The sequence below is a fragment of the Myotis davidii genome, unplaced genomic scaffold (genome assembly GCF_000327345.1).
Source record: "Myotis davidii unplaced genomic scaffold, ASM32734v1 scaffold130, whole genome shotgun sequence".
Lineage (NCBI taxonomy): Eukaryota > Metazoa > Chordata > Mammalia > Chiroptera > Vespertilionidae > Myotis > Myotis davidii.
The window spans coordinates 6,982,521-7,003,250 of NW_006285040.1; the positions used below are offsets into that span (position 1 = coordinate 6,982,521).

The window sequence follows — 20,730 nt, forward strand, 5'->3', positions numbered from 1 at the left end:
GTGAGGAGGAAGAGGGGGAAGAATGGAGGAAAGAACATTACAAGGCAGAAGAGAGAACAATGACTCTGAATCCAGAGCTGCAAGGACTGGAAGCCTGGTGCACTGGAGTGCAGAGACCAAAGGAAAGCGACAGGAAATGAGTGGTATGAGAGAGGGTGACAGGCTCCAGACCAGGCGATGTGAGTAGATCTTGTTATGGAGCTTGGATTTATCCTAAGAGACTTGACATGATGTAATTTACTTACAAGATTATACCTGTGGATCCTGTGTAGCGAAGGTCATGAGAAGAGGCAGGAAGATCAGACAGGAGGTTGTGACAGTGGTCCAGTGGGAGAGATTGGAGTGTGGGTTGGACAGTGGTGGTGGCAGTAAAGAGAAGTGGATGGATTCAAGAGATGTTTAGGAGTGTGGGGCCTGACTTGAGGGCAAAGTTTGGGATGACACATCCACATGTCACACATACTCCCTCGCTGCCTAGGCACACTGGAAAAGTCACGGCCTATAGGGGATCTGCCTCATGAAAGAATGTGGATGGTAAAGAAAAAATGTTTGGAGGGGAAAAAAAAAGCTTTGGATGAGAGGTCTGGAAACCTGATTCTTTAGTTCCTGACAATGACTTTTTGCTAGAAAGCTATATGACCTTGGACAGTCATTTCATTTCTCTGGGCTTTAGCACATTCATCTTGAAAATTAGGGAAGCACCTGGCCCGTGTGGCTCAGTGGTCGAGCGTCGATCTATGAACCAGGAAGTATGGTTCGATTCCCATTCAGGGCATATGCCCAACTTGTGAGCTTGATCCCCAGTGTGGGGCATGCAGGAGGCAGCCAATTAATGATTCTCTCTCATCATGGATGTTTTTATCTCTCCCTCCCTCTTACTTTCTCTTTGAAATCAATAAAAAATATACATTTTTTTTAAATGAAGGGAAGTCATCTTAGATCCCTTGGAGATTTAATTTCTGTGATTTAAAAGTCAGCTTTTAGTAATTTCTGAATAATTTTTTTCTAGAGGATCGATGGTAAATGTTTAATTATATACTAGTATCCTCTTTATTTTAGAACTGGTGGGCCATCTCCCCATTCATTTCCTGAATGCAAACAAACTTCAATATGAGCCTAAGTGACAAGCAAAGTAAATCAAGCCAACAACAACAAAAGCGAACAAAATGCACTGGTAGTACAGTGTAACTTATGTACAATGCCAATGGTGCATGGTGGGACTTGTGTTAGTGTCAGGGTATTTTAATAAGTTTAAACATTTTAAGAAAAGAATACTGTTTTAGTTTAAATACAACCAAATCTAGGTAATAGCCAGCCATGTTAAAACAGAATTCTTCTGTGTAAATTATGTTTAGATTCACCTAGCACATCTGTCTTCATAAGCAAGGCTCTACATGGACTAAGTGGGAAAAGATCATTATTACTGTAGTAATTTGTAATCTGTGATAACTCAGCTAATGATGAGTCAAACATATCTATTTTCCATTATGTATAACGAAAATTTATTAGCTTGCATTGTTTTACTAAAAATACAATTATAAAGAAATAAGATATTAAGAGGGGCAAATTTTACAAATGACACTGCCCACTAGTAAGCTAAAAATGAATGTGAGGGATTTTCTTTTTTTGTTTTGATCACACTTACCAAGTCCTTGGCATTTAGAGATACTTCATCCCACCAGGGGGAGATAAAGTAATATTCACAATTCAGAATTCTCCTGAACATGAACTGGTCACCTCTCTCATCATAGAATGGTTCAAATCCACAAAGTCTAGAGGGACAAAAGATAGAGAATACAACGTCTTTCAAAACTTAAGTATCTTTCACCAATATTTTTGTAGAAATTTCAAGATTGTTCTTTCTCACAGCTTCATGTTATGAATGCAAGTCTACTCGGCACAGGTATGTTACAATTTGTCTCTGAGTGTGTAAACACACAATCACGTTATCAGGAAGTAGGAATAGATACAAAACCAACTTAAGATTTCTAAGAACAGTTACACTCATATTCATAATTATGACACAAAACACCTATGACAATAGCTAACATTATTATAAGCACCATGCTCATGACTCTCCATGAATTTTTTCTCCAGGAATCGAGAAGATAGTGATTGATTAGAGTTCCAGTTTATTACAAGGTGGAAGAATTAGGATTTAGAGAATAAAGAGATTTAAAGGTGGGAAGAAAAGATTTTTCAGCCATTTTTATTCACCCCTATCCACTGAATTCCTACGTATACATAAGCATTATATTTCTACTGCATTCCAGTTTGGATTTCAGAGTGAACAAAGACAGGAGCTAAAACTACTGTTGGAGAACGGCCTTTTGAAACTTCATACAGTGAACAGATAGATGCAACCAACAGAGATGAGCAGCCTAGAGTCTCTTCCACCTTGTATGAGAACCTCACTGTTGTACATTTTACAGACATTTCACTATGTTCCCACTCATTTTCCACAGCAGGGTCAGGGGAAAAAAAGAATGGAGGAAGTGGGAGAAAAGAAATGGAGAACCACCTGTGGCATCCCAAAGAGAGAGAGAGGAAAAGTGAGCTTCAGGTCCAGGATCACGAAGCCTCCACTGTTTCTAGATGATGAAGGTTCTGAAATCACTAGGCACCAAAAGGAAACTATATAAAAAAAAAAAAAAAATCCCTGCCAGGGCATGTGTTGCAATTGACAGAGGAATGGGGCAAGGAAGAGGGGAAGAATGAATAAGTTAAAAAACATTTCCCCAAATTCTTCCTGGCCAGATTGGTGCAGAGCATGAAATGTTTTGCATCTCAACATAATGGGTTTCTAAGAAGAAACAATTCTGCACGACCCTTTGCTCTGGGAACATCCCTTTGGGAGAGTCTTTGTCTTTTTCAAACATTCAGGAGCAGCCAGGCAAAGGCAAGGCCAGAGGTGCTGTGGCCCAGGCCATGCACCCCCATCTCCCACTGCAGTGCCCCCAAAGAGGATCCGACTCCAGCTTAAGGAGAGAAGGGAGCGTATGTCCACACCTTGACAAGGAGGCAGCCCAGCCTTACCTGGCCCTCCACAACCCTAGAAAAATAGCCTGTTGGTTAGTCATGGAGAAATGAGCCAACTTTCCAGGTTTAGTTTAGCTTGTGTTTCCTGGAAATCTAGAGAGAAAAATGACAGTTCAGAAGGTACAGTACTCAATGTGCCTTTCTTTCATTTCAATCATGTCAGCAACTTTGTGGTTTGGTGACAGAGGTAAAAAGTTTGTCATGTCAGCCTGAAGTGCCAAAAGTGAAAGAAATGTGACACACAGCAGAGCGCACACACACACACACACACACACACGTCAAAAACCCTTTAGAAATGGGAAAATGAGACTGCTGACAAGGACCACTTAGGAGGGTGCTACGATTACACGGGCCTGATGTGTGAATGTGTAGTACAATGGCTCCAAGACATTGGGCAGAAGTGCCTTGTTGAAAGCTGAAGGAGAGTTTGAATCTCTGACGTTAATCTGATTCTGACTCTGACCTCAGCATTGCAGTAGTTGTTTTTGTCTGTGGGGACAAGAGTTTAGTTGTAAAGGTAGAGGGACCAGAATTCCCGTGAGAAACAACAACATGGCCTTCAGTTCCAGCCTACTGTCATCCTTGGAAATAGCAAGGTCATAACACAAAATGGCCTGGCGGAACTTTCAATGATAATAAAGGAGATGCATAGGTCCAAGGGCACAGTTCCCTGGAGAAAATGTTCCGTGAACCTCCCCAGGTAGCCTTCACCAATTACTAATGAGCTACAGATACATGAAAAGTCCCCAGGCCCCTGGCAATGGGCAAGGAGACACCTGATGGGTGGTGCTGCTCTTATGTCAGTCAGGGGCCAAGCAGATGTACAGTCCTGAGTTCATCCTAGCTGATGCCTGTGTGGGTGGCCAGAGAGTTTCATGCCTGGGGCACATAAAAAATAAAGGCCCCCAGGCTAACAGGAGTTAGACCCAAATTAAGGGATATTTGTTGTAAGCAGCAATCTTATTTTCATTCTGGGGGTTCCTGCTGCTACTTTCAACCAACACCTATTAATTAATGACCTTAAGTAACTAGGGGGAAGGACAATTAAAATTATTTTCAAGGCTATAAGATGTGTCTCAAATGATCACAGATTTTTCTCTTTATTTCTCCTTGTCAGTGACCATACCATGGAGTTATAGTCATTCCATATTTCAGTTTTTCAGGGTGACTGTAGCTTAATTTCCTACTTCCATCTCTCTGAGTTCTTATACATCCGTAATGCTTTAACCCCCCCCCCCATAACATTTTAACATGAAATTGTAACTGGGTGGGCATAGTTACATTTTAGGGGCAAATAGGAATCATTATTTGTGTAGTTCAGTTTTTCTCTTAATGTCACTAAATATGATATGTCACCTCCATAATTCAGGAGACAATACATAGGAATCATTATTTGTATAGTTCAGTTTTTCTCTTATGTCACTATGATATGTCACCTCCATAATTCAGGAGACAATATTCTTTCCCAGTATAAAAGTGATCTCAAATATAAGCTGAAGGAATTTAGGAATTCTATCATGTGGTCTTAGGAATTCATGTTAATGAATTAAGAACTTAGTGTGGCAAACAGAAATTACCTAACATTTTTCACTTTCATAAGAAAAAACATGGTCTCTACCTCTCCAAATCTTCTGAAGCTTCAATACATTCAGGAAATATCTTTGGGCATCACATAATCGCCTCTGGCTACTGATAGGTTGCTTGTTGACCCTTTCGTCTTTTTTTTTTTTTTTTTGCAGGAAGTTCGACCGTTTAGTCTTGGCTACTGACCAACGTCTGTGCTCAGAGTTTACTAACTTGGTTGGGGGTCTGACCGCAGTCACCCCATGCCTAGCCATATTACCTAAACACCGCAATTTCTAGGATCACCATCAAATTAAAAACAAAACAAAACAAAGCCCTCCTTCTTCCATGAAATGAATTGTGTCCCCTTTCTAATTCCTCTATTAAAGCCTTAACCAACCTGATGGGATTTGGAGATGAGGCTTTTGGTAGGAAATCAGGGTTGGAGATCATGAGGGCGGGACCACATGATGGAATAAGTGCCATGTTAAGAAGAGGCACCAGAGAGCTAGCTTCCTCTCTCTGCTATGTGAGGACACAGTGAGAAGGTGTTTGTCTACAAGTCAGGAAGAAAACTCACACCAGAACTCGACCTATTGGCACCTTAACCTTGGACTTCCAGCCTCCAGAACTGTGAGGATAAATGTCTGTGTTTAAGCCACCCAGTCTGTGGTATTTTATTATGGCAGGCTGACCTGACAATATACTTTCTTCTACATTCTCTAAAATCCCTTTACAGAATTGAATATTATAGGTTCCAACAATTAACCTTGCAGTAGCCTTTAAATGGCAACCAAATCTGCTTGTTTTGAATTAAATTCTGGAACTCATTGATATCTTGCTTTTTTGCTGTTGTAGGCATATTCTTCACTCTTCTATCATTCTTTCTTATTTCCCCTGTATGCATCTGCAATTCCATCATCTCTTTGGCAAGTTTCCCAAAACCCTTTGTTTATTGATAGAAGGAGCTCAAGAATGGAATTGGGGATACCAGAGAGTGAGAGATTTAGCCCACTTTTTTCCCCTACCTAATGTTTCTCAGAATGTACAGTATTAAACTCAAGGGCTTTGAGAACCCAACAGAGAAAGGAAATAAAACTGATAGCTAAAATGCATTTAAGACATTTCTGATGGGAAATGTCCCAGTTTGGGGTTGCTTAAGAGATTAAATATCTATTTTCCCTTTAAAAAGGACTAATACCCTAATTATTTCGACAAGATGCAAATAGGTAAAATAATAGCATTTAAAATAAATGAACACGGGTTTCACATACATTATTATCACCAAATAATGAATTTTCCCCCAAATCTGCTCTGCATTGCATAGCAGAATGGGACACAGAAAGCCCTGGACAGGAGTACTGGCCCCAAGAAAATTACAAAATAAAAAGCAATGCTCAATTTCAGAAAATTATATCACTTTGTATGTTTAGTATGTTGTAGAAAATCACAAAAAGTCAAAAAGTAATCTTGCTTTTTATGAGGACCTGAGTACCTAGCGAATATTACAGTAAAGGCAGACAGTTTGCATGAAGATTGCTTTTCTTCACTTACAGGATGTAGGTGATTATCCCCACAGACCACATGTCCACCTCAGGTCCGTAGGCGCAGCCTCTAAGAATTTCAGGTGCTGCAGGAAGAGCAAAAATTGTGTTAAATTGGAGTTTAAATTCAACACTTACATTTTAATAACAAGCAATGGGGAAGAAATGAATTCATCAACATAAACTTCAGAAGAGTTTTATAACCAATCTTCTTTCCCCAAACCAAAGTAGAAGGCTACAATTCTTACGTCTATATTCGTGGGAGAAATTATTGTCTCTGTGTTTAGAGTGCATAAAGAGAAAGCTGTTAGCTTTAATATTCCACATTATGTAGAGCTCTGTCTCTGCTACAAAAGATCCCTTACTTCAAAGGGAGCTTTGTACACAGAAAGGAAAGAAAAAGAAGTTTGGCATAGTAAGGGAACAGGCACCTTGAGACCTCGGTCTGTTTGGAGCGCGGGTGTTCGCGAGTGTCTGTGTTTGACAGAGACCAGACCAGGGAAACAGTGGGAAGGACTGAAAAGTCCCTAGTGCCGAAAGGCTGGAACAGGAGCTGGGAGGGCCCTGGCATATGCCCCCAGGTGGTGGTGAGAACTACAGAGAGCAGCTGTCCCCAGTGAGTTTGGGACTATGAACTGAGAAAGGAGGACTTCTCTGTGTAGAATGGGGCTGCTCCTGTTAGCCCTGCCCACACTGTGAAAGAGGAAGGCGTTCTCAACCACAAAACAGCCCTTAGTACAGAACTGTGAAGAGCTCTTTTATGTTTTATTACCTTGGAGCCATGAAAATGGAGAGTTAACTGAATCCAAGCCGGTGGATTGCAGGTGGCGTTGGTTTGCCTTACTAACAAAGGAAGAAAAGATGCCAGAAGTCTACCGTCTATGCAGAAATAAGGCTCCGAACTGCAGCCCAGAGTGGGCTTTTTTATTTTAAACAAAAGTGCTGTCGGTGTCAGTGGGGCCCCAAAGGAGCTGATTGATGAGTGCTGAGGGCTCCTGAGGGAGGCCATGGGGATGGGGGAGGGGGGCACCACATTCCTCCTCGTGGCTGGGGACAGGAGAGCAAGTGAACGGGACCCCCGTCCCTGCAGGCTGGAAATGCCATACTGCCACAGTGAGCTGTCCGCATGGGACTCTGGATTTAACTTTCAGGAAGAAACACAGCGGCTATTCCACTGACATATTTCCGTACTACTCTCCTCTCCCCATCCTTCCCCAGTCAGGTTCTTCTCATTCCTGTAGAACTTGTGTTCCAGGCGACATAGAAGATGAAGAGCCTGTGCAGTGAAATGGTGTGCATTACAGCACTCTTAGCAGCAAGTCGGCAAAACGCACCCTTTAAGGAATCATATCTGGGGCCAAGTAGTTCTCATGCATAGGCAAATTATTCCTAGAAAACTTCCCTTTTAAGATTCAATTAACATAATTAAGGAAAATGCATGCCGCATGCTAACACCATTCACTCTGTCAGGTTAGCTTTCATTTCCCAGAGCAATCTGTACCCCACAGACGGTTCCTTGGGGCCCCAGCAGCCCCAACACTGAATTCCCACTCACAAATGCTTTGCTCACCATAATGCATAGAAAACTCAAGTTAGGCTGCCGCTCTCACGAGGGCTCCTACCTCTGTCTGTGCATCTGAGAGCTGTTCAGGCTGGGAACCGAAATGCATGCACAGGTCTTCACAGCCGTGAAGGGCTACCCAGCCCCACACTGCATTTAAACAGCAATACAGAAATGGGGTGGGCAGAGCCTTTTACAGTTTCTGGGTCTTGGATTCAACCTCTAAAATCCGAGCGAATTGGACTGGCTATTTCCAAGTTTACTTTGAGTTTTAGCCGGCAAGCCACTGCGATGCTGGTAAAGGGAGAGTCACTGGCAGTTCAAGCAAGACGAGAGGACAGTACCCTACCCACGGAACCTGCTACACTCCCTCCCTCCTGCCAGAGCGCCTTCTGTGTGTGCGGCTCCGTGGGCACTTCTCTTGTTGGCTCCAGTGAAACCAGCCCTCCCATCCTGTGCTGTTTAGAGGTCAGCACGCTGTCGCAAAGGTGAGGTGCTTTTGCTGGCCGTTATTCACAGCTCCCAGGCCAACAGCCTCCAATAAAGTGAATACCGTGGAACAAATTCTCTTCGAAACCACTTTCTAGGGCATCTAGCGTTCTTAACTGCCATGGCAATATCTCCCTTCATAGCACTGGGTACAACCTCACTTTCCAGAGGCAATTCATCTCCTTGTAAGGCATTATGTTGCAATGCACGTGAACTTGTGGGATGACAAGCTGAATTTTCCATCAGGAGGCTCATAGACAAAAGAAATATAGAATGTGTTTGTCCTCCATAAAACATTTCTCTTAAGATTTTTTTAAAAAGAAATTAATAATATTTATTAATCATAATATAAAATTTGGGTAAAACAAACTCTAAACACCTAGACACAGTTAGATACCATTCATACTATCCTTTAAATGTTTGCAATTACTAGTCAATGTGACCTTGCCTTCAGAGCCGGCAGAACATACTCTTGTAATCAATCTATCCGAAGCCTTTCCAAGAGCCAAAAGCTTTTCTAGAATGAAGTTCAGGCTCTGGCACGCCAGGGCTTCAAGTCTCCCAGGGATCAAATATCCTTGCAGGGAATTCTACTTACGTGTGATTTTCTTAGAGTGAGAAATAGCTGACTACCTCCAACTTAGTTCAAGAAAAGGCGTCAGATAGCCCACCTTTAATACTATAAGCACATCTGGATGTCCTTCCTATATTTTCTCAACTCATTGCCAAACAAACAAACCAACAAAGTGGAGGAGGGAGAAAATTTCAGGTGTGATACAGTTTTTAGAATTAATTTAAAATAATTTAGAGTCATCTTTTCTGAAATAGTCAGTAATCATTTATTGATTTTCCTGGCTATCTTTTAAGTTTCCTTTTCTGCCTGACCCAAGTTCCCTGCCACTTCCTAAAATTACCTTATCGGTCATGCTATTGTCCATTGAACACTAACTACTACAGAGGTCCTAGGAGAAAACATACTCCAATCTCCAATGAAGAATAATTTTGGTAGATAGTTTTGAAATTGCCTAGATATCAGACATACCTTTTAAAGAAGCAATTTTAGCTGAATATAAAAATTATATTAGAAATTCCAACTCTAATTATAATACTTATTCACCAGTATACCACTTAGACCTCACAGTGCTGATTTTTTTATAAGACCATAGTACCATTAGAATATCTAGAGATTGAGGATCTCTCTAGAGATAGGAGTGATTGTCAATTTATTAAATAAACTCACTGTACCAAATTCTGGAAATGGTCTTAAATAAAAAGCATCAGGTGTGGAGTATGACACCCAGGGACCATTCGTGCAAGGTTTTCCCTCTTTTCCTAAAGCCCTAGACTCCAAGGCCTAGAGAAAAATTAAGGTTGATTTTGGTCCTTGATTGTACCTTCATTTTGCCAATGTGCTAGGGGCAGTGGTCGGCAAACTGCGGCTCGAAAGCCACATGTAGCTCTTTGGCCCCTTGAGTGTGGCTCTTCCACAAAATACCGACTTCTGCGCATGGGCCACAAAGTTTCAATCGCACTGTACACGCGCGCCTGCACGTGGTATTTTGTGGAAGAGCCACACTCAAGGGGCCAAAGAGCCGCATATGGCTTGCGAGCCGCAGTATGCCGACCACGGCCCTAGGAGACCTTTATTATCCCTTCCTACCTAACAAACCAACAAACTGGAGGGAGAAAATCATCTCAGGTGTAATACAGAGTGAAAATTACAGAGTAGCATTCTTTATCAGAGGACTTTTTCAAACTACTGTTAACTGTTTTGAGAAAGTCAAATCCAAGGGAGACTAGGTTAATGAAATTAACAGGTTCATTCATTCACTCATTAAAGAATTATGAGCGATTCGTTAAGCACCTGCTGTATGGAAGGCAGTGTGTTAGGTGGTGCTAGGGCAGTGGTCGGCAAACTCATTAGTCAACAGAACCAAATATCAACAGTACAACGATTGAAATTTCTTTTGAGAGCCAAATTTTTTAAACTTAAACTATATAGGTAGGTACATTGTTATTAACTTAATTAGGGTACTCCTAAGGCTTAGGAAGAGCCACACTCAAGAGGCCAAAGAGCTGCATGTGGCTCGCGAGCCTGTTTGCCGACCATGGTGCTAGGGGAAGAGGAGTGAGGTGTTAGAGTTCAAGCCTGCCATCATGGAGCTTATAGTTTGGAGGGGGAAGGTGAGGTTGATCAAGAAAGCCATGTGAAGAAACGCAAAGTGGTGATTGGACGTGCTTGTAGGGAGTGTGTCTCTGAGAGAGGGTTGACTTGGTCAGAATGAGAAAGCAGTTTAACCTGAGATGTAAAGGATCCAGAGCAGTTAACTAGGCAAAGTGGGAGAGGGCAGTGGTTGGGGAAAGAGAGAAGAGGGTGCGGGCGGAGAAAGCACATATGAAGAGACCTTGTGGCAGAAAGGAGCAAGGGGCACCCAAGGAACTGGGGGAAGTCAGTGTGGCTGGAGCACTTAGCAGGCAGGTCAAAGCCAGGCTACAGATTCTAGTGGGTCAGGGTTGCTGTTTGTTTATGAATTCTCTCCTATCTTTCATTTTAATGATTCAAAACATACGTGTGTGTGTGTGTGTGTGTGTGTGTGTGTGTGTGTGTCTTTTTTTCATCTTAAAGCCTGAATCTATCTTTACTTCTATGCTACAGCATAGGAAATTTTCACTGTAGAGGCTTTTCTTAAATTCAGAGTTTCTTGGGGCCACAAAAATCTATGTTTTAGGCTCTAACTCAGCCTTTCCATTTTCCTGGACTCTCTTGGTCTTTTAATGCTATAAATATTAGTCAATCCACCTCTCACTTAATATTTTTTCATTTAAGTTGTTAAAAAGTCTTCTTTGCCACATGAACTGTGGGATATTTCTCGATATCTTTTTTTAAGATAATAGCACAGAGGCCACACCTCTTTTTTAAAATTTATCTTTATTGTTGAACGTATTACAGATGTCCCTCTTTTTCCCCTATTTAAACCCCCCATCCCCCACCAACTATTGTTGGATGAAGAAAGTTAGCCTGTTTCTTTTTCTTACCTTTCCATTTTTGTGGGATGAGGTGGGGTATAAAAAAAAATAAACCGAATTAATAAATAAACCCAACTCATCCTAATATGAACACTATTTAAGAATCTCTTTTGTATATGGAGATGCAAATATAAAGTCATGGACTTAGAATTCAAACTCTGACCAGTGTTTAGTATGGCAAGTATTGCTTTTTTTTTCTAAAGGTGCTATAAATCTTACTGATAACTATCGCTGATTCTTTTGAAACTTTTTATTTCATGCATATCTTTTCTGCAGCAACATTTTAAAATGGAACATTTTGCAGGTGTTCAGGGCCCAAATAACATATTTTAAGTTAAGTCTTCTACCCACTTGCCATCAATCACCTCTTCCTTCTGATCTCTATCCCACACATCATTCCACCCTCACGTACGATAACAGAGCTGAATCTCACAGCCCTGTGTGTTCGTGGGAACGGCTGGCTCTGTTCCTAAGTAGTCACAGTTACAAAGAAGTAGGTGCAGAAAACGACATAGATGGAGAGACAGAAGTTAAGGAATACCAGGACCTTAAAAGATGGTCTCTAAACCAGAGAGAACAGGAGAAATGAGGATAAGATGTTGGTGAGAGCCTCTTTAGACTCCATTTGATCAGCCATCTCAGGCCAAATTATATGTGGTTAACTTTGATTTAACTCGGTGGTTTCCATACTCCTCAAGTTGACTACACAGTTACACGCAGCTGTAGTGGTAATATTTAAAAACCATGTATCTTCTGGGTAATACCAAAATTAGTGGGATTCTTCCTCCCTCCCCTTGTTGGTAGCCCTGAATCCTGAGAAATAAGTCAATCAGCTTTTGAGACCATTTCCCAGCCCAGGGAGGCAGCCTCTTCTACTGCTGACAGCTTTAGATGTTAAGAGTGTTTTATATATCGAAGCCCAAATCTGTGCCTTTCAGCATTCATTCACAATTCTTAATTCTGTCCTGTGGAGCCTCCTCTACTATTTGATATCTATGAATGATAAATGTGGTCTTTCTCGTCTTTCTGGCCTCCTAATGGTATTGCCCAGGGATCTATCTGGGTCATTTCCTCTTCTGCCTGGAGAGTCTCATGACTTTAAATAGCGCCTATAAGCTGATAATGCCACATCTGTACCAACCACCATGTCCTTGCTCCTGAACTTCAAACATATACACCCTTCTGCCCACAGGTCATCTCTCCAGGATGTCTAACAGGCATCTCAAAATCAACAAGGCCTAACCTGTTGTTCCAAAAGTCTCCTTCATGTAAGTAAATGTTAACTCTATCCTTCCAGTTGGAGCTTTCGGATCCCTTTCTCCTACCATTTCCCGCCTTGTCACTGCACTACAACCAACCAGCCTCCTTCCCGGACCTTAAAGACACCCAGGCGTGTTCCTGCCTCAGAACTGGTGTCTCTGTCCCCTCTACCTGGGATGTTATTCCCCAGACATCACATGTTTGCTCTCTCCCTCACCTCATTCAAGTCTTTGCTCTTATGTTCCCTCTAAGTGAAGCCTTCCCTGAGCACCCTGTTTAAATTGCGGCCCAGGCCCCTGGCACTTCCTATTCTCTTTCCTAATTCCATATCCTTCCATGGAAATTGTCATTTCTTTTCATCTAATGTACACACTCATTTTGTTTATTACTTGTCTTCTTCCACTGCAATGTACCATCCTTAAAGAGAAGAGTGTTTTGTTTTTCACTTTTATACCTCTAACACCTGTACACCGCCTGGTGTGTAATAGGAGTTCAGTAAATATTTATTAAACAAAAAAGGAGCAAACGTCTACAAAATTGAAGTTCCACAGGATACACATTGTTTAGGTCAGTACCAGACCAATGCAGAGACCTCAAGAGATTCATTTCCTGTAGATGTAAAACTCCCAAGAAGCTTAAAATAAGCCCACATTCAACCTGCAAAGTCCTGTCCTCTGCAAGGTCAAGAACAAAGGAGCTATGGCCTTTCCTCACCACTTTTCTTTACCTGGCACTTGTTCATTTGGATCAGGCATCGTAAGCATGCCTCTGGGACAGTCATATGATGCTTGGGGACACAGTGTATCTCAGGGACAAAGAAGGGCTGTGGTCAGGAACAGAAGCTGGATCTGGGCACCCTCTACCCACCTGCTTAACATTCTCTTTCTTCCTCTCACCTGCCCTGCTCCCTTCCTATTGTCGACAAGCCCCACGGGAACCCTCGGGTACAAACACCATCTATCAAGCAGAATGTTACAGAAAGTGCAGTTGACATTTTACTGTGTATTTAATTCTTCTAGTTTTTAAAAAGTTCATAGTCAGAAGAAAGTCATCACTGGGGGTATTTAATTAATTCTCAGGTGAGATCATTTCTTACATGTTTTGATTACCTCTAAAGTACCCTTCTTATTTCACGTTAGCTATTTAGTCATCTAGAAAAGAACAAAACCACGTCTTTTATCAAAGTATTTTGAAAGCTTGTATTTTATGTTTACTTCTTTTCATTTATATTTTTCTACATTTTTCTTATTAGTGTGTGTTCTTGTGGCAGAAACCTCTCTGACTGTAGGTTGTTGAAAAATTGTTTTTAATTTTGGTATAGTGAACATAATAGCTTATTTCTAACGAGACCCTGGGAAATGCCAAGAGATAATAAATACTTAACAGCTATGGACCCTGGAAATAGAATTTGAATAAATAGACAAGTAGAAATATGAAACATGAAATACACAGTTTAATTAAACTTACAACTGAGTTGGATAATTGGTATTAGGGATATTTTTATCTCACCCATCACCATATTAGTTTCTTTCCTACTCTACCAGCTTATAGAGTAGACCCTTGAACAGCACGAGCATACACTGCACAAGTCTACTCACACACAGATCTTTTTCAATCAATACATACAGTGCTCTAAATGTACTTCCTTTTCCTTGTGGTATTCTTAATAACATTTCTTTTCTCTAGCTTACTTTACTGTAAGAATACAGTACATAATAAATACATAACATACTGGTATGTGCTAATCGACTGTTCATGTGATCGGTAAGGTCTCACAGCAACAGTAGATTATTGATAGTTAAGTGTTGGGAGAGTCTAAAGACATACATGGATTTTTGACTGCAAGGTGTTGGCAGCCCTAACCCTCAAGTTATTCAAGGGTCAACTATCCTTCTTTTCTGTGATTGCGATGGGTAGGTTTTAGCTAGTTAAGTCTTAAATAGCTAAAGCAGTTAAGACATTTGGGTAGTAATACTGCATAGTGACATTGTAGCACATTTATTAGGAGTCACGGACCAATGGATTTTTTTTTTTTGAAACCTATTTATTTCCCCAAGAACAAGATGTCGAGAATTTATTTAATGTTGAACTGTTCAGGAATTAATTCAGAGAACTAGTCATTAATTTCATCTAGCTGGGTCTCAAATTTTAATTTTCTGGTCTGGAGTTTTGTTTCAACTGGCATATTTCTCAGGAAATAATATTTGCTTAAACACAAGCATCTGATTTTATTTTGAGATTTACTTATAAGAGAACCCTCTGGGTAAAGGATTTCTGAATGGCTTTTCCTTTTTGTATTTCTTGACAAATGACAAATGGTATAACATAAACACCCACTTTCCAGTATACATAGAAATAACTGACCTAGGATGCAAGGAAACAAGCTCACATCTTCCCTCTCCATCAATTACATGGCCCTCAGACACTTTGAGTTAAATGTAAAGTCCCCGTATAAAGGAGCACACTAGTCTTGTACTTGAGTCTCATTTTCAACTCATTCTATAAACAGACAGTTTCCTTTCTACCTAAGTATCTCAGAAGGACACACACCAAACTGATGTCAGTGCTTATATGTGGTAAGGAGAGAAGGGGCTAGAACTGAGGGTGAACCTCACAGGGAACTTTAGCCTGGTCCATAAACGGTGTAATTGTTTGTAAGACAGATAAACAGTCATTATTATATTAAATTTTAAAAAATTCAGAACTCTGCATCTTTCCTCGGCTCCAGGCCATCTACTTCCTTTGCCCTGATGTTACTGTGACTCCTGTTTTCTCCTAACTCAGCTTTTCCAGTTTTCCTGTGTTACTATGCACAGGTGTATTTTTAAAATCCTGCACCCTCAACTACTCCCACTTTGAAGTAATATTTTATAATATACTGAAGTAATATTTTTGTGAACCTCCTTAGGCCAAGAGAATGTATAAATAACTGTTTATTTATACATAATTTAGACCGTGCTCTTGTAATTAAATATATGGAACTTGTTTTTGACTTCCAAGCCTGCCTCAGCCTAGAAAAGTAATTCCATGCGTATGTTTAGTACATGAGTCCACAAAAGCATTTTAATTTTCATCTCAATTCTCTCTCTTCCCCTACCCCAGTGTTCTTGCTTCTTTCTCCTCCTTTTCTTATAATTTAGCAAATGACTGCTTCCTGGTGAGCATCTACCTATATAGCAGAGTGGAAGGATTATCTCAATCACATTCAACCACTCAATTCCCTCTTTCCCAATTACACAGCCCTAGGGTGACGTGGATGTCTACAGAGGAAAAAATAGTAAATGGAAAATAGGCCTTCATCATAAGGTGGCATTTCCTGTAAGACAGGCTTGTTTATGGCAAGGACAAGCATCTGATATAGTAGTTTTACAATCATTTTATATGTAAAAAATAAATGATTGGACTTCGGAGTAGGTCAGACACATTATCTGCCGAGAAGCTGTTTGTGAAGTGACAATAAACTGTGTGTAGATTTCTGACACGAGAAGGCCAAGAAGGAGCATTTACAGTAGCTTTCTCATTTGTCTTCTTCTGACCTCTTTTCTCCTAAAATTCAACTGTCATAATGTCATTGTCGGGATATTTATAAAATACTGATTTGAGTTTAAAATATGATGGTTCTGATTAAGAACCTTTGATAAATTACTGTTATCTACCAAAGCAAGTCTGAATTGTTTAGATTGATGTACAAATTCTTTGAAAATATGGTCCATCTGACCTTTCCAAGTCCATCTGTATCCTCTGTTCCAAGGAGTCTACGTTCCAGTCATGCAAAGAGATGAAGTAACAAACAGTCCCCGAACTTGCCAGATGCTAGTGCTCCTCTGTGACTTTCCCTGCTGGCGAAGAATGCGTGGTGGCCACCTCTTCACTTGTTAAACTCCTACACATCCGTCAGTGTCCAGCTCAAATGTTCCTCTCTGTACTCTTGAGCCTTTGGCTCAGATAAATATAAAATGGATCATAATAGACTTTGGTTTATTGTGTACAGGTCTTTCTTTTATAGCCCATGAAATCCTTGGAGGGCAAGGTCATACTGTTCTTGCTCTTGTAATCTCAGTGCCTAAAATGGAGCCCATTAGACAGCTAATGTTTATTTTATCAATGAATGAATCATTCATTCACAGAATGACCATTCTGGTATGCTGCAAAAAAGAACTGCTCTTATCACTATTATTAAAGCCCTTGGAAGGTTGCTGTTCTCTCTTAGTCACAGAAGGGACTCTGAGAGATCATTAATGTAATTGCATACTGGTCTTCCCAAGCTTTAGGCTGTTGGCAGATGAATTTAGCCACCGAGGAAAAAAAAGGGTGAGTTTCTTGCTGGCATAGGTTAACAGCTATTGTTCTGTCTCTGGATTGTGCAGTGTGTGTGGGGTGCCTTCAGGCCATCCTGGGAGATTGTGCAAGAGGATGTGAGGGCTGTTGCACTGTCCATCTCCAGAGACTGGGGAGCTCTGGCAGGGAAAGGCTACCCGAAGCCCTTCTGTTAATGAGGCTAGGCCAGTGCCATCAATGAGAACTAGGGACTGCCCCATTCTCTCTGTTGTCCTATATACCATCTGAATTAATGACACACCCTTCCTTGCACACCCTCCCAAATAAAAGCAAATAAGGAAAGTGACAAAGAGCTCATGGCTTTAATTCCAAAAACAAATAAAGCTGTTTTCCTGTCTTCTTCACCAGTGATGGTCTTTCTGCTACTGAGTGGGTCCAGGAGTAGCTACTGCCCAAAAGGCAGATGCAGAGCCCCCCAGTCCTCCCCACGTGGGCCCCCTCCATCCCTGCTGTTCTAACAGGGGTGCCCTAAAACTGACATGATAGAGCCCCTTATAAGTAAGAAGAGGTGGTCTGAGGATCATTGGCATATGCCTTCCTTGTGGAGACTCGCATTAAATTGTAAGCATTTTAAAGAGAGATATTAGGAGTTTAAAAAATCAGAACATTAAATAAAACAGATTTCAAATAACAGTGAAACTATAAAATGTCAGTACTAAAGAGCGTACCGCAATACCCTGGGGTTCCACACACCGTCTTCATGAGCACTTGATGGTCCACAATTTTGGAGAGTCCAAAATCAGCTAACAACACAAGAAAAAAAAAGCAAGTTTTTTTCTCAGCTTATATGACAGAATACCATTGTTATTCAAAATAAAACATTTGTTTGTTTTTGTATTTGATGAGTGGATGTAGATGGAGACCAGTCACCAGGGAGAGAAAAATTAAAAAGAATAGTAATAATATTTTAAATCTTGCTTTAAATTGGAGGAAAATATGATTCCTAAATACATTTTATACCTTTTTTCCTGTAATTCCCAGCTTTCAGCGTATAAGCTATTTCTTCTTGAAGTAATAGTTGCAAGAGACATATTTTGTTAAATATTAATTCTAAGATTTATGAAACTAACTCTGAAGGACCATATAGAATTAGTGATGTAATTCAGAGCTTTTAATCCACTGGAACGAATTAAAATAAAAAATGAGGCTTTCATAAATATTGAAAAAATGAACAGAAACATCAAAAGGTTTATTCTATTTCAAAACAATGTCATTCCCTAGTGTATTTGATGGATAAGAATTTACTCTCGGATGAGAAAGATGACTTTTTTTTTTTTTTGCAAAAATCCTTTTTATTTATTCCACAGACTATTACCTAGATAAAACATTATCAAAGGCCACTATCATTATGGTCTACTTGCTGGGCTACATCTGCCTCACTCAGGAAACACCAGGAGCACTTTGAGGCCATTCTTCACGAGAGGCAGGTGCAGAATGGATGCCATTTTAGACTTCAGAGATAAACCCACTTTTCCATGGAGAAGCCAGATCCTTATCAGAGGCAGCAGCAGGAAGTCCTTCAGAAAGAAAGGCGCTCCTGCCTAAATTAGAATCTATCCACCCATTTAAAGACATTTCTCTAAGGATAAAATCTTTGAAAGTGATGTCAAAGGAAATGGGAGCCTGCCTGCCGTCCGTCCGTCCGCTGCTTTCAGGAGTGATTATGAGAACACGCTGCTGCCCTGCAGGACGTCAGCATCTTTTCTTTAGGGTCTTGCATTCACAAAGCACATTCTGTGGTCGAAGCGAGTCCATGATATGTATGACTTAATCTTCACAGGTGTTAACACTTGCAAATGCAGTGAACTCATCAGATTAGCATGATCAAGGACAGCACCAAGAGAGAAATGTCCTTCAGAGGATTTAATTTAAAAAATGTGAAACCCTGCACAGGCAGGACAAAACAGATTCTGCTAGGGAGAATTCATCTAAAATTAATTCTACTTTTTTGCAAATGAACATTTACTTTGGAAGGCACATGGAAAGTAATATTTAATATGGGTTTTTTTCTAAAATGCTGATTGAAAGATCTCTTTGGGTAGATCCCAAAGTTCATCTTTGCAGTTCCTCAAAAAGCTTATTGAAAAAAACAAACAAACAAGGTTTCCAGAGTCAGACTAGCTGTCAGTGTACACGTTAGCATTTTAAAGGTTTGGGGATACGTCCTGAAGAAATAAAAATCTTGTTGAAGTTGGCATTTTCTAACTTATTCTAACAGCAGAGCTCAGTTTATCTCTGTTCATATAAGCAAGTGACTCAGAGCCTAAATTCACTGATAGGTACCAAACACTTGGTGTCAGAGTTCTTGATTATTTAAAATTAGGCTCCACCTAATTTGTGGAATGAAAGTTAATAACCAAGAAAGAAGCATTATGTTATCTGTGATTTTTTTCTATATAAACATATTTACAAAATACAATTTCACCTCCTGAAGTTCCTGTTATTTCTAAGAGTTGTGATTCCTTTGTGTGCCCAGCATTGCAACACTAACTTTAGGCACTAATTCAGGTTAACATTCCAGGAAAGTGCACAGGCTTCCAACACTGTGCCTTATTCCTTTACAGACAACAAATATCCGAGAAAATTGAGTGGAGGTGACATTGAGTGGAGCCATATTTAACAATTCCCCAGAATACATTTCTTCTGTTCTGGAAACGGGGTCAGCAGAGGTCAGGTTATGTCCTCACCAATTTTGAGTGGTGCATCTGGGGCTGGAGTTGCATAGAGGAGATTCTCCGGCTTGAGATCACGATGGACAATCCCATTTTCATGGAGGTACTAATAGGGAATATAATGAAGTAACATTCATATAATTATATTTATGGTTCCAACATTTTTATTTACTATTTTCAGAACTTTAATAATCTTTACTAAATTATGTGATTCAACAACACACACATATAATTTCAAAATAAACACCATAAAGAAAAACTATACATCGTTCTAGAAGAGCTTGTATATAGTGACCTAAAAGTGAAATGCAATTTAAATAATATAGAACCAAATAAGTAAATACATACAGAAATAAATAAAATAGGACCAAAAGCCAGGAATAAAATATTTACCCCTCAGAGAATATTAGTTGTAGTTCTCTTTATGCATATCAGCTTAAATTTGGTTAATTATTATTATAATAAAGTCAAGGTGCTGTGTCTTGAAATTTGGTTTATTATCTAGAAAGCATAATTGTATGTGTCATCTTATAAATTCAGAACCAGGGCAAAGACTTCAAATTATCGTTTGAACAGACATTTAGATGTAAGTAATTATTATAGAGAACACATGCAATCCAGGACCCTGTGCAGGTCTCTCTCCTCACTGCCTCAGGTGTCCGCCCCCGCCCCACTCCCATCCCTACTACTGCTCTTGCCTTCAGCAGGCCACATGGCCAGCTCCTCTCCAGACCATGCTCCACACTGTCACAGGGTCATATGAGGAAGGGAGGGGGAAAGAGGAAAGGAGAGGGAGAGAAACATCAATAATGAGAGAGAATCATTGACTGGCTGCCTCCTGCATGTCCCCCACTGGGGATCAAGCCCACAACCCGGGCATGTGCCCTTGGCCGGAATCGAACTCGAAACCCTTCAGTCCACAGGCCAACGCTCTATCCACTGAGCCAAACTGGTTAGGGCCCACAGGGTCATTTTTGTAAAGTGCAGATCTAGTCAGGTCACTCCCTGCTTTTGCTTGCTTTTGGGGTTGAGTGGCCGCAGCAATGCAGCCTTTGCTTTTGTATCTCCAGCAGGGGTCGAAAACTCTCCAGGGGCATGCAGGCATGTAAAAGAATGAAGGGAGTTGGAAGCATGTGAAATAAGAGGGAGACACTGGGAAGTCCTAGGGTCTGCAGCTGTCCCTGGAGGGAGTATGACTCTGAGGAGGCCAAGGTGACTCAGGGTCAGCAAGATGCTG

The 20,730-nt window shown here is 40.6% G+C and overlaps 1 protein-coding gene across 1 annotated transcript in view; it reads right to left on the bottom strand.

The window, feature by feature from the left end:
- The window catches only part of CAMK4 (calcium/calmodulin-dependent protein kinase IV), a 170,240-nt gene that overhangs the window by 5,679 nt on the left and 143,831 nt on the right, over positions 1-20,730 (bottom strand). Inside the window, exons 8-11 of the mRNA XM_006755308.2 lie at positions 19,509-19,599; positions 17,490-17,564; positions 6,157-6,232; positions 1,646-1,772 (exon numbers count right to left, since the gene is read on the bottom strand). Of these exons, the coding sequence (XP_006755371.1) occupies positions 1,646-1,772; positions 6,157-6,232; positions 17,490-17,564; positions 19,509-19,599 (369 nt within the window). The remainder of the gene's footprint in view (positions 1-1,645; positions 1,773-6,156; positions 6,233-17,489; positions 17,565-19,508; positions 19,600-20,730) is intronic.